Source organism: Solanum dulcamara, chromosome 7 (assembly GCF_947179165.1).
Source record: "Solanum dulcamara chromosome 7, daSolDulc1.2, whole genome shotgun sequence".
Classification (NCBI taxonomy): Eukaryota; Viridiplantae; Streptophyta; class Magnoliopsida; order Solanales; family Solanaceae; genus Solanum; species Solanum dulcamara.
The window spans coordinates 15,232,545-15,245,882 of NC_077243.1; the positions used below are offsets into that span (position 1 = coordinate 15,232,545).

General features: G+C 34.1%; 1 protein-coding gene across 3 annotated transcripts; it reads right to left on the reverse strand.

The window, feature by feature from the left end:
* Nucleotides 1-1,462: 1,462 nt before the first annotated feature.
* Nucleotides 1,463-9,033, reverse strand: LOC129894149 (uncharacterized). Of its 3 annotated transcripts, none has more exons than XM_055969689.1 (17): nucleotides 8,938-9,033; nucleotides 8,598-8,784; nucleotides 8,433-8,483; nucleotides 8,076-8,312; nucleotides 7,890-7,988; nucleotides 7,735-7,790; nucleotides 7,418-7,529; nucleotides 5,883-6,041; nucleotides 5,456-5,713; nucleotides 4,306-4,518; nucleotides 4,036-4,221; nucleotides 3,821-3,946; nucleotides 3,365-3,673; nucleotides 3,137-3,235; nucleotides 2,554-3,050; nucleotides 2,420-2,452; nucleotides 1,463-1,726 (listed from the first exon to the last, which is right to left on the reverse strand). In XM_055969689.1, coding segments are annotated over exons 2-17 (2,577 nt in total). In that variant the 5' UTR covers nucleotides 8,739-8,784; nucleotides 8,938-9,033; the 3' UTR covers nucleotides 1,463-1,725. The 3 variants fall into 3 exon arrangements, with proteins under 3 accessions (XP_055825664.1, XP_055825665.1, XP_055825666.1); XM_055969690.1 differs by having other exon boundaries at nucleotides 8,598-8,831; nucleotides 8,938-8,991; XM_055969691.1 differs by having other exon boundaries at nucleotides 8,076-8,306; nucleotides 8,598-9,003.
* Nucleotides 9,034-13,338: the final 4,305 nt, after the last annotated feature.

Below are 13,338 nucleotides of genomic sequence, written 5' to 3' on the forward strand. Positions count from 1 at the left end.
TCAAAGTTTGCAGGGGACTTAAAAACTTGATAACGAAACAGAGATGGGTAGATGAGCGAGTTCATTATTAGTCAAGTTTTCTGTGCATCAGTTGGTTCTGAAAATTTAACATTTATAGAAAAAAAATTAACTTTATGTCATTTAATTGGTCATGAAATTTAAGGTGCTTTTTGTATTATTTGGCCATGGTGAAAGAAAAAGTTGTCATTGTCATTGTCACCGTTTAAACAAAAAGATTATTAAAGTTTACATTTGAATAAATCAGAAGAATTCTATTTTTTTGAAGTTTTAGATAAAGTTATGAAATAAAGAAAAGAAAGGATGTAAAGAAACGTTGGAACCGTTTAAATGCATACCACCATAATTCTATTGCCTGGACCAAAAAAGAAAGAAACACGGGAAAAGAACACTTAAACCTCAAAAAGAGAAAACTATTTATAAATAACTATCTCCTTACTTTCATATCCCACCCTATTTTTAACTGTTAATTTACGTTCACTGTTTGATAACATCGGAGTATATACGTACTATGATGGTATCAAAGAGAAGTAGAGAACACTACTCAGTAACTCCTTAATACCATTAGAGTATATATATAACATGCAATGTTTGAAAAGACTATTCAATTACTGATTGATACAATTAAAGTATACAAATACCATCAAAATATATAAATATTATCAGACTATAAATATAAATATCATCAGAGTATATACTCTGATGTTATCAAGAATGAAAAAGCTGTGATTCACTGAATAGAACAAGGAAGCAGGCGGGTAATTTGGGCCGTAGGTTCAACTCGAGTAAATAGTTTGGATTCAGTGTCAGAGCCAGAATTTTCAATAAGAAAATTCAAAATCTGAAGAAATAGACAAACGAACTAACCAAAGAGAGTCCGACATCTATTATTTATACATTAAAAATTATTTTAACCATGTATAAATAGTATAATTTTTCGCTGAAGGAGATTCGAATGAACTCCCTAACCACCATGTGGCTCCGCCCCTATTTGGATTAGGTGCAATTTGAATAAATACTTTGCTTAATGAATCCAAGTTGTGCAATTTTCCCTTAAAAATAAGTAAATCCTAAACTAATAAAGAACCCAATAACTCAAATAATCCAATTGTTGAATCAATTGGGACTAGTAATAATATTTAACAGAAAAAACATAGCATTTTCAAACAAAAAAAATGACTCATTTAAAAAACTATTGCTCTGACGATAATAATGATCCACATAAAAGGGCTGCATATAGCAACCATGAAACTTTCAGACATAACGTTGCCACTGAAACAACTCATTGTCAATTCAATCCGTTTTAATCAACCCAAAAATAGCCCAACCTGTCTTTTTTTTTACACCCCCAGCCAGATCCTGCAATTAACCTCGATCATGCAGATCATCACATTTTTCCAAACGTTAAATTTCGACAAGAAGCAATTTGCAAATCAAAGCTAGATTCCCAGCAAAATGGAGGATGCCATACTTAGATGAACAATTGTTTCCACTTGATATGAGAAAGGGAACATTACAGTACATTCCAATTTGAATTAAATATAATTTATCCCTCTGGATAATTTCAAATGTAAATGATCAGCCATATCCATCAGCATCCAATATCTGTCCTGCCACACCTACCTATCAGCATCCAAAATCTGTCCTTCCACACCAATCAGCATCCAATATTATGTCCTGCCATACTCGTCTGCATCCAATATCTGCCCTGCCATGCCCAAACATGACTTGTTAATCACCAAATAAACTGAACGAACCAATGCAAGAATAAGCTGGCTTTCAGCACCATCCAAAATTTCCAAGTCAATTGTGCAGACAGATTTCTACTACGTAGGATGAAAATTCGTAAGTAAACCCTCCCTCGCCCCAAATCTAAAAGGAAAGCGAAGTATTAAAAAAGGATGGCAGGTTTGTCAGCAACAACATAAACTTGCAACAGTTGAGCAGGCCACAGCTGATAGAACTAAAAAGAACACAAGTAAAACATTGGGTGTGTTCACTACGAAGGAAAATGTTTTCTTGAAAAATATTTTCTAGAAAATAAGTAACTTTCCTACTTGTTTTCTTGTGTTCGGTGGGTAAGCAAAAACTATTATCCTAAAAGCATTTGTATATAATATATAGACAAATACTATGGGAGGTGGGTGTTGGATGGTGGGGATGAGGGCTATGGAAGGTGGGGGTTGAATATGAGGTGTGTTGGAGAGTGGGGAGGACACAATCAATGTGGAAAGACTAGTAGAGCTTGTTTTCCCTACGTTCATTAGGGAGCTCATTTTTTCTCATTTTTAAGGAGCTTGTTTTCCTAGAGAAAATATTTGACCAACCGAACATGGGAAAATTGGAAAACATTCCCTCATATCGAACACACCCATTATCCAAAATTTTCATTAACACTTACTATCTTCTAGAGCCTGATGAAATCCCAGCATTCCTGAAAAAATAAAAAAACATTTGGTATGAGATTCTCCTAATGGTGGCACTGGAAACAAAACAACAGCTCTTCGAAGTTCAAAACATGATGATAATAGATACCTGCCCTGTCTACCCACTAAATTTGTACCAGGTCTCCCATGAGATGAAACCTTGTTTTGTGAACTACCCATGTCATTTTTGTCAGCAGTAGCTCCATTTCCGAGGCTCAATTGTACGGATGAGGCAGCCCTAGATTCAGATGCATTTAGCTCCATCTGGTCTCTCGGCTTTGTCAAAATTTTTACATTTGAGATGCCCCCAGTAATGTTGAAAGAGGCACCATTAGAAATCTGACTTTGAAGGTTGTCACTAGAATTTGCAGGTCTGACGACAGCATAGTCTTTGAAAACTGCCTTCTCAGATGTTGGTTCAACTGATGGTAACCTCTTCAAACGGTGATTTTGTGGCATAGGGGTGACTGCAATAGGAGGCAAAAGAGAGGAGAATGACGAAGGCGCTGCAGCTGCAGCAGCCACTTTAGCAGCTGCAGCTGTGGCTGCTATAATTTCTTGAGCACCTCCTCGAAGTTGAATGAAGTCTCCATCAATTACAAATAACTAAAAAGGTAGAAAGATTAAATTAGTTACTGATAAAGCACCAGTTCATTACAGATCCACTAAACAAGACATAAAGATGTACATACTTCAGGATGGTTTGCCACAAATTCATCAAGTTTTCCATACTTCTTTTTGTAGTCATGCCAGTGCAAGGGGGCAAGCATTTTACCAAGTCTATTAGGAAGCTGCACATCACGCCATGCATTAGGAACTGAAATCATAAGTAGACAAAAACAAACAAAAAACGAATATGGACTAGAAGAAGGAAGTGACAGAATCCAAAAACAGCTTTCACACTAATTAGCATTACTAACCGTAGAACTAATCCTGATTCTACCACCAGAACCAGGAGGAATTGTACGGACTATGCAAGCCAGTAATGCCTTTTCGTCCAGGAGATTAACCTCTGCTGATTTACCAACTGCGTATGCATTCTTCTGTCCTCCAGCAACATATGTTTCTGTCAAAACAACGCCTGACACGGTATCTGTCACCGACTCAGTTGAATTATGCACATTATTTGGAACTTCGGCAGACGATTTATCAGCATTCGAACTAAACTCTCCCATTCTTAACCCTTGAGACTCCAGCATGTAATTAGCTGAAGAGTTGACAGTGTTCACCTGCAGCATTAGCAATGAGTGCAACATGATTCTGCTTATTAGCACCGTTTAAACACCACCACCCAAAACCCTTCCACCAAACACAAACAACACAAACACAAGTAGCAAGCAAAGATAATTGGAATGGCTTCCTTTTCAGAGGAGTACCTCTGTCTCATTGTTATGTTCATGAGAATCCAATCTTAAAGCACCATTGAATTGCGAAGAAATCTGATGCAAAGTCTGATGTGTCTGTACACCCGAGAGGTAATTTTTATCCATAGCTTGAAGTTCCTACAAAATTATGGTGGATCAAGAAATTAGGCATACTAAACAGGAGAAAAATACAGGTAACTGCAAACAATAGATGTCGGGTGCTCAACCTGTCCGTCTTCACTTGAAGCTGGAACCACTGGATCCTGAGTTTCAATTCCTTGGTTCACATTGAGAAGAGTTTGTCCATTGACAGTTGCTTCATGATCATACTGAGAATCTGATCTTGGCAAGGTTGACTGGGGTTGCAAAGAGTACTGATTGTGACTAGAGATCTGTGAACCCTCTGGTGCAGCCTTGAAACCAATAGGATTAACAATTTAACTTCACAGTGAAAGCAAAAGTAACAAGGAGAACTAGACCGAGATTCTCTACTTTACCTGTTGGTTTGGCCAATGCTGAAGAGACGATACTGCTGGTACTGAGTGAAAATGCCCGACATGAGATTGAGGAACATGTGATGGTAAAGGAGGAGGAATTCCCTGTTGATGCATTACATATGGATGCAGAGCGGCAATTTGTCCAGGTGGAAGGTAGGTTGTCATCCCAAGCAAGGATGAAGGAGCAACTGGCATACCATGTACATGATCCGACTGGTGGAACCCAAGAAAGAGAATATTAAATGTTGTGAGCATAGAAGCAAGGAAAAGCAAAGGAGACGTAGAACGATGTATTTTCCTTCTATTTTTTTTTCTTTATAGGGTGTGGAGGTGGGATTAGGTTAATTCTTAGTCATTTAACGTCATCACATCCCTAGTCAGCAGCAGGCTCCAGATAACATCCAAATAATGTGTTACATTGTTTTTGTTTAAACACAAACCCTTGGCAAAATTCGAGGAAAAAAGCTATATTAAGATCACGCACAACGTTGATAACGATTTGCTCTCTTTTCTGAAGCTAATTAAGCAAGAATCGATACACAAGGTTACACCTCTCATGAGTATCCATTGACCAATAGAAGCTAAGGAACCTACATACTAGGCATAGCTCATGCTTTTTCTTTTCAATGCATAATTCATGGTTCAATTATCAAAAAAGCAATCAAACTTAAGCTATTGATAAAACTACAAGTTTAACGAGAATGAGGACTTTGAAATTCGGTTCAACAAGTTAAATTAGATATGGCATCCTTGGGTGGAATTTTACACAGAAGATACAAAAATCCTATATGCTCACACAGCAAAAGAAATGATGGAACCAAACGCAGCTGTAACTCATAAGTTGTTGCATTATTGTAAACTCATAAATAACTACAGCATAATATTTGACCACGCTCAGTGTTAATTCAAATACAATATAATACGACCAAAGATGAGAATAAGCACCCATTTTCCAATTTCAGACTATTATGACCATATATGACAAAGAAAACACACACACACAAGGCCCTTGGATAATACTTCTACAGCAAATCATCAAGTCCTTACCGACCACTTATTAACAGTGCCTATAACATTGATATAACCAACATAGTTCTAGAAAATGCAGCTCTGGTCAAAAGAATAATGTGAACAGAATGATGATTTGTACCTGAGTCGACACATTCCCAGTTGAAGCAAAAGATGGAATATTTTCAACAGTTCCATTTTGTAGGCCTATAGAACTTTCACCAGGTGTACTGCTTCCACTAGCATTAAGTTGGCTTCCATTGCTCTGCCCAAGATGACTAGCATCTTTAGAATTCAGATTGGATACTTGTGAACCATCAGAGTAAGTTCCACCCCTTGCCTCAGCCAATTCAAGTTGGAGCTGTTGCATGTGCATATGCAAGCGCTCCATCTCACCAAACTAATGGGAAAAAAATAAAAGAAATCTTGTCAGCAGAAGTAACTGCAATATATTCAGCACTTAAATCACTCCAATTAGGAGCATAATAAGTCATATTAAAACCATATAATCAAGGATATTAGAGCAAGTGAATCAACTAAAGTGGATGAATCATCCATCGCTGAAGCACCTGTCGTTGGTAGGCAAGCCAAAGCTGGTTATATTGTTCTGTGCGCTCCCGTAATTCACCTTGCTGCACAGCATCGAATTCCTGAACACGAGTCATCCAAGCCTGGGCCTCCCTTATTTGTTCATCTTTGAACAGGATTGTTTCCTGAGCTATCCTATTCTGAAAAATAACGGTGGCAACAACTAGTCAGAAAATGACATACAACTTAAAGAGGTCAAAAATGACATTATAACCATGGTCTTCTTACGCTACAACAAATGAAAAGGCTCCAACTGATTAAAAATGGAACAGAATAGCTCCAGTATTTTTGAGTAAATCATTTCACAAATGAAACACCCAAAAAAAGTTTGCAAAGCATTAACAAAGTTCTACACATAGTCTACCCTAGCAAGTGGACTAAACATTCAAGTAATATAGAGGTGAAGAGAGGTTGTCGATCCCCTGACCTAGCACAAATTTAAGAAGCTGCAAGTTTGAACTTGTAAGAAGTTGAAACTGGTTGGTACTTGATCAATTTATGAGAAACAAAATAAAAACTCCATGAAGAGAACTTAAACTACAAGAGATTACACTTGAGTAAAACCAATAAGATGAAGTTTAAAAGGTCGACCGAACTTTATGTTTGTTGATGATGGTTTTAAAATAACAAGAATTTCAGGATGCCTAATCTCCCAAAGTCAAAATCATTCTTTCATGGCGTCATGATTAATTTCTAGTAATATTAACTACCTTGAAATTCCTTATTTTTAATGTCCCTTTTGGATGAAACCTTTGCTAGTACAGCCAAAAGAATATTGGGTCAAGTTTGGTTGGAAAACTGTGGAAAAGAAATTCCAAAGTTCTAAAAAAACAGTTCTTCATTTTTGAAAATGAAAATATGTTTGGAAAAATATTGAACATGAAAAAAGAACTTCAATCAAAGTTGAAGAAGAACTAGAAAAACAAGTATTTCAAGGTTAAATTGTTTCTTCAATTTATTGGGGAAAAAAACAACTTCACATTTTAGCTAGTTCTTGAGCCAACATATGTTCGCAAAAAATTTAAAAAGAATTTGCAAAAAAAGGCAACCCATTAATGTTTATGGAACTGTATTACTCATCACACAAATCTCCTGAAGACCTTAGCTAGTTTATTCAAGTTAACGTTATATTCTATGATTTGTTGGGTTTTTTATAAGTGAGGCTTGCATTGATAAATTGCACCAAAATGATGCATATCTATGATTTATTGTGTGAACTTCAACTTAATACTACACTTTACTTGCCTGAACCTAGTTTGATTATATATAATCCCAGTTAAACCACCATGTTTGGTCAAGTGAACATAACTACACCAGAGTTTATGTTACATTTCACAAACCATGTATAATATTCACAAAAACAACAGAGACAGACACACAATGAGGCACAAAGATGAAACTCTATTAATAACATCAAAAAATAAACACAAGTCTTAGTTACAAATTTAAAAAGTAAAGAATCAGAAGGAAAAGAAGATAATCTTCATCATCCCTAATCTAAAAGAGAAAAATGTACCTGTTCCTGCAGTTCAATGAACTGACGCTCCTTTTCTTGAATATGCTCTTGGAGGTCGTGAATTTGTTTCATATGCTGAGCTCTTTCTGCTTCAGAGTTGTCCCTCTCTCTCCTAAAAAATGACAAGTCTTGTTTGGATTATGAGATTGATTTTACAATATCATGCCAAATTTGGAGGATAGATGTAAAAATCATTTCTAAACTTCAATCATTGAGCTAGACAGAACAAGAGAAGATATAACTTGAGTACTACAAATGTAAGAAAACATCAATACGAAAAAGTAGAAGTTGCTCCTCATTTGCACAAAAAAAGCAACCTGTAAGTTTGTAGTTCTTTACTCTGTTCTCTAAGGAGATCCTCTTTTGCCCATGCCTGGTAAAGCAATGAAAAGGATTAGATTCAATAGAACATCAACTACACTCCAAAGGAATCAAGAAATAAAATATATAAGAGTTAGAACTATCAAACAACCGCTTCATGGTCCAGTCTAATTGCATTGAGTTCCCTTTCTTTCTCTTCCATCCTCCTCTCCAACTCATAATTCCTCTGGTCCCTTTCATGTATTTGGTCCTTAAGAAGCATTAAACCAACAACTTGATCAGTAAACCCATTAATGTCCTAAGCAGTAGTCAAAATATTTGTCGAAGACTATAGAACCTGAAGCTTAACATTGGCAGTGGCATGTTCTTTTATCTGAGCATCAAAACTATTCCGGATTTCCATAATCTCTGATCTTGCAATGAGCTGAGCTCGTAGTTCAACCTCCATTTGATGCAACTCTTCCTTTTGTTTTACCACGCTAAGTAGTCTCTGTTGCAGAATATCATTGTTTGAACTTCCATCAATAGTGATTGAACAGAAGTCCACATCAACCGGCTCTCTCCCTTGCTGCACCTTTGTCAAAATCAAATCATCTTCGTTATACTCGCAAGCAGGTTACAAATAGTAATGCAAATACTTCTTCTCGTTTTCCTAAGCTTATCTTAACGTTTTCTCTTAATTTAAAATCATTACCTCATATATCAGTCTCTCATCCGATTGACCTAATCCGGACCGTTCCGTTTCCTACATTTGATACATCGACAAAAAGGTGTAAAACGAAAATGACAATGAAAACACATCCGTCTGGATCAGAAACAAAAGCAATGCGAGAAGGAATTCGCATCATCGATAAGTTACCTCACTACTGGAATTCCGAACCGATTGCTCGGAGACAGCACGCCACTCTTTGCGAGCAGCCTGAGACGATGATACAGGAAGAGCAACACCGCGTGCAGCGGCGGCGGCGGCGGCGACACCAGCCGCAGCCGAAGTCTCCATGTCGGTACGATTCGGTTCTACAACTCCTCCCGCTTTACTCAAAACCCTAAAACGAAAATGAAATCGACGAAACAGATGATGAAGATGGAAACCCTAGAGTAAGAAAGAGTTAAAATGGAGGTCAAAGAAAGTTTGAATCGGGAATGGATATTGGATGATGGGGGGGAAGACGGAGCACAGTAAGAATAAAATGTAGTACCTTTAGAGCAGCGGTTCGTCTCTGGATTTGGGGGGGGTTCGAGAGTAAGAGGGGTTTTTGGGGAAAGAAAGGGGTTTTGAAGAGGACTGAAAAGTAAAATGACCAAATCCTTGACGACTGAAATACTCAAATACTGTGCTGTACTGTTTTTGTCGTTATATGGATTGGATATAAGGATACTTTTATTTTAAATTTTTAAATTTATATTAGTATTTAAAGATTAGCGTTTTGCTATAAAAATTTCAAATATAAATTGAAATTATATCCATAATTATATTTTCAATCTTTTCACATCTATAAAAAAAATTAACTTAAATTTGTTGTTTATACAAAGTAACCTCATTTAAATTATATTTCAACTTTATTAAAAAAAATGCATTCAAAATTTAAATATTTAATTCAAAAAATTTGATCAAGCATAACTTCAATCTTGAAATTTTAAATAAAGTAATTTTTTTTAGTTTTCATGGCCTAACGCACTCTAAGTCTTTCAAATATCAATACAAATTTTGATCGGAGGGAAAGTTATTTGATGTGCAGTTTAATTTATTTATTTATTTGTTGAAATTTAGTTATACATCAATAATATATTCATGGTAATCTTAAAAGAAAGGCTTGAGAAAGAAAAGTGTATGCAAACTTTATCGCTACCTTGTGAGGTAGAAATATTATTTTTAATAAAGCATCGGCTCGAGAAAAATATTTTCAAAAATAGAATAGACAAATACAAAAATAAAAGCATTGGTAAAACTATCATTAAAAAAAAAACTTGACAACAGAAAAAGGTAAAAAAAAAAATAATAGTAATATAATTGAAGAATGAGAAAATAATAAAAATGTTGATATTGATAAATAGACGAGGGAGCATGGTGCTCTAAGCTAAAATCATTTTCTCTCATAGGAAAGAGAGAAATCACTTGATCATATACTAATCATCTATCTTAATCCTCAACCTCAATACATTTATATCTAGAGTTATGTTCCTGGTGAGTTGAAAAACATGTCATGTCGTGTATAATAATCTCTCCCTAATTCTTTCTCTGTCTACCTCTACCTCTTACTCTTCTTGGACATGTTACTATAAATTCCCGCACATTCCCCATTGGGGCATTTATACTACTTTTTTTTTTATAAATTCAGACAATTTCACCTCCGCTTTTAGTATTTTGTCATTCATTGAGAACATTCTCACCTTGCTCTTTAGAGAATTGTCTCTAACGTTATCTCTCTTAATGTGACCACGAATTCATGTGAGCATCCTCACATCTGTTGTATTCATTTTTTGAACATGTGAATTATTTACTAGCCAACATTGTGTTTCATATTACATAGTTGACTTACCTTTGAGTCTAATGACATATTCTTATCCCATAGAATGCCCCAAATGTGAGCCTTCATTTCAATCATTCACTCTAATCCAATGTGTGACAACATCATCATCACTCTCTCCATCTTCTTGGATTATTAACCCAAGATAGTTGAAGCTTTTTCTTTCGGGATAACTTATGTATCAATCTTCACTTTCACATTCACCTCATGTAATGTGTCACTAAACTTGCATTTCAGCCAACCTAAAACCTTTTACACTTTGAGATCCGATTCCAAACCTCCAGCCTATCATTACAATTGTCGCGAGTCTCATCAATCAATACTATGTCATCAACAATAACATACATCGTGATACTTCTCTTTGGATATGATGTGTCGATTCATACATCACTTAGGCATATAAAAATAGGCTGGGAGCTAATTCCTAGCGCAATCCAACCAACTTTGACAAAAAAGTGTTTCAAGTCTCTTCTCACTATTCGCACTCGAATTTTAACTCCATCGTACACACCATTAATCATTTTAATATATGTCACATGTACACCTCTAGACTCTAGAGTATTTTCATAAAATATCTTTGTGGACTTTGTCACATGTCTTTTTCAAGTTAGTGAACATCATATGTAAATCTCCCTTTCTACTCTATACTGCTCTAACAATCTCCTTAGATAATGAATAACTTTTGTAGTTGACCACCTCGGCATAAAATCAAATTGGTTTTAAAAAATTAGACACATCCCTCATTATCTACATCTTTGTCACATTTCTCAAACTTTTATAGTGTGACTTTGTAATTTAATATCCACATAGTTATTGCAATTTTGAATAGCACCCTTGTTCTTGTATAACATGATCATGATACTCTAACTTTATTTTTAGGACATTTTAGACGTCCTAAAAGTGACATTAAGCAATTCAGTTAACCACTTAATACCTATTTTGTCCGTGCTTTTTCAAACATCCACATAAATCTTATTTTGACCGATCGCCTTTCCCCCTCTCATCTTACGAATCATCCCCTAGAACTCCCAAACTCTATACACCTACAATATTTAAAATATCAATTGCTTTCAAAGTGTCCTATATCACGCACCATAATATTCATGCCCCTTCTACATTCAAGAGTTTATAAATGTATACTTGTCATCTTCATTTAATGTATGTCTCTTCCACCAATATTCAGTTATCCTCATCCTTAATGCATCTCACTTAGTCTAGATCACGAGCTTTTCTTTATTTCATTTTAATGAAATTATACAATTTCTTCTCCACATCTTTAATCTTTAATTCTTCATACTAATATTGAAACATTATCGATTTAGTTGTTGTAACTGTTACCTCACTTTCTTCTTCGCAGTCTTATACTTCTTTCTTAAAAAAAAAAAGGGGGAGATCGTAAAATGTAACTTTTCATATTGATATAAAGTTAGTCCCCTAATTATATGCTTCAATTGAAGAATTGGTTTTTTAAAAAAAAACAAATGTTTTCTAACAACATATACATATGATCACGATAAAAATATGCACAAAATTACATAGTTTTATTGTTTATATCACAATAAAACATACATAAAATGCGTAAACACGTCACGTTTCTATATATATTTTATAGCTAGAATTTATCGGAAGACATCTAGAGTTGGTACAACTTTTCACTTAGACACTTAAATTTTGAATTGTTCCGATTGAATACTCAACCTATTCAAAAAGTCTCATTTTAAAAAACTTTTTTGTTACAATCAGCAAAAAATTTAAGAAAGTGCAAAATTAGCATTTTGGATTTCAAAAATATTTAAAATTAATTATAAAATGAAGAAAAAAAGAAAAAACGTTTAAACTTATTTTTTTAAAATATTTTAATAATAAAATAAATGGAAAAAACTATTTTTTATAAAACTCATTCCCACCCACAAGAACCTTTTTTCTATTGATAATATGATGTTTTGCCGGAAAAAGTCATGAGAACAAAATCTGATTCTTTTTTTCAAGTGGACTTTTCTTCTTTCTTTTAAATTTGATAGTTCTAATTATAGATAAATGTGTTTCGGTAGAAGAGGGAGAAGGAGGGAAAAAGAGAAAGAAATCGAAAAAAATGGTGTTTCACCGAGAAAAATTATGAGACCCAATTTCTTTCTTTTTTTCAAATGGACTGTTCTCCTTTTTTTTTTTACATATATTATTGATAAATGTGTTTCGATAGAAAAGAATGAGAGAGAAAATGTGTTTGTAGTGACAACCGATAATGGTGAATCTTTATTTTTTTTGATGAACAAATTAGTAATGATAATTTTTAGATCTGGCAAAAGATGAAGAAAATATTATTTAAACAAAAATATTTAACTCACAAATCATTTTTAGATAAAGTGTTTTTTTTTCTTTTTTTTTAAAGAAAAAGAAAGAGAAGAGCAACAGCCAAGTAGCCAGAGAAGACAACACTTAAGTGTCGTTTGGTTGGGAACAAATTATTAAATAATTAATTATTATGGAATTGTTATCTTGGAATAAGTTATCCCATCATGTATATGGGATAACTTATCCATTACTATAGTATAAATGGTGGAAAAAGTTATTACAAGCTTGACAACTAAAGAAAATATCAAAATTTTATCGCTGAATTATCTTTTTATCCCATAACTATTTATTTTTATCACTCACATCAAACGATCACTTAGACTTTTTTTTTTGTATTTATTTTATTGATGTTATATGTTGATGAAAGAGATTTTTTTTTTTGTAGGAGAATAAATAAATAGATTCTTATTTGAGATCTATTAAACACGCCTAAGAAAAGTTAAAACTACTTTTTTTTATTATGTTAGTATTTTGTGTCTAATATGATATTTTTTTTAATGTATTAAGCTTTTAATTAGAATATTTTTAAATTTAAGTGTCTAAATAAAAAATCACGCCAACTTTATATGTTTACCAATAAGCTCAATCTATATTATATGTTGTGTACATATTAGTGCATGTTTAATAAGATATTAATCATACAAATAACATATATTTGTAATAAAACAAAATATTCTAATTAAATAAAGAAAGAAAGAGGAGAAGTAGCAGTAGAAGAAA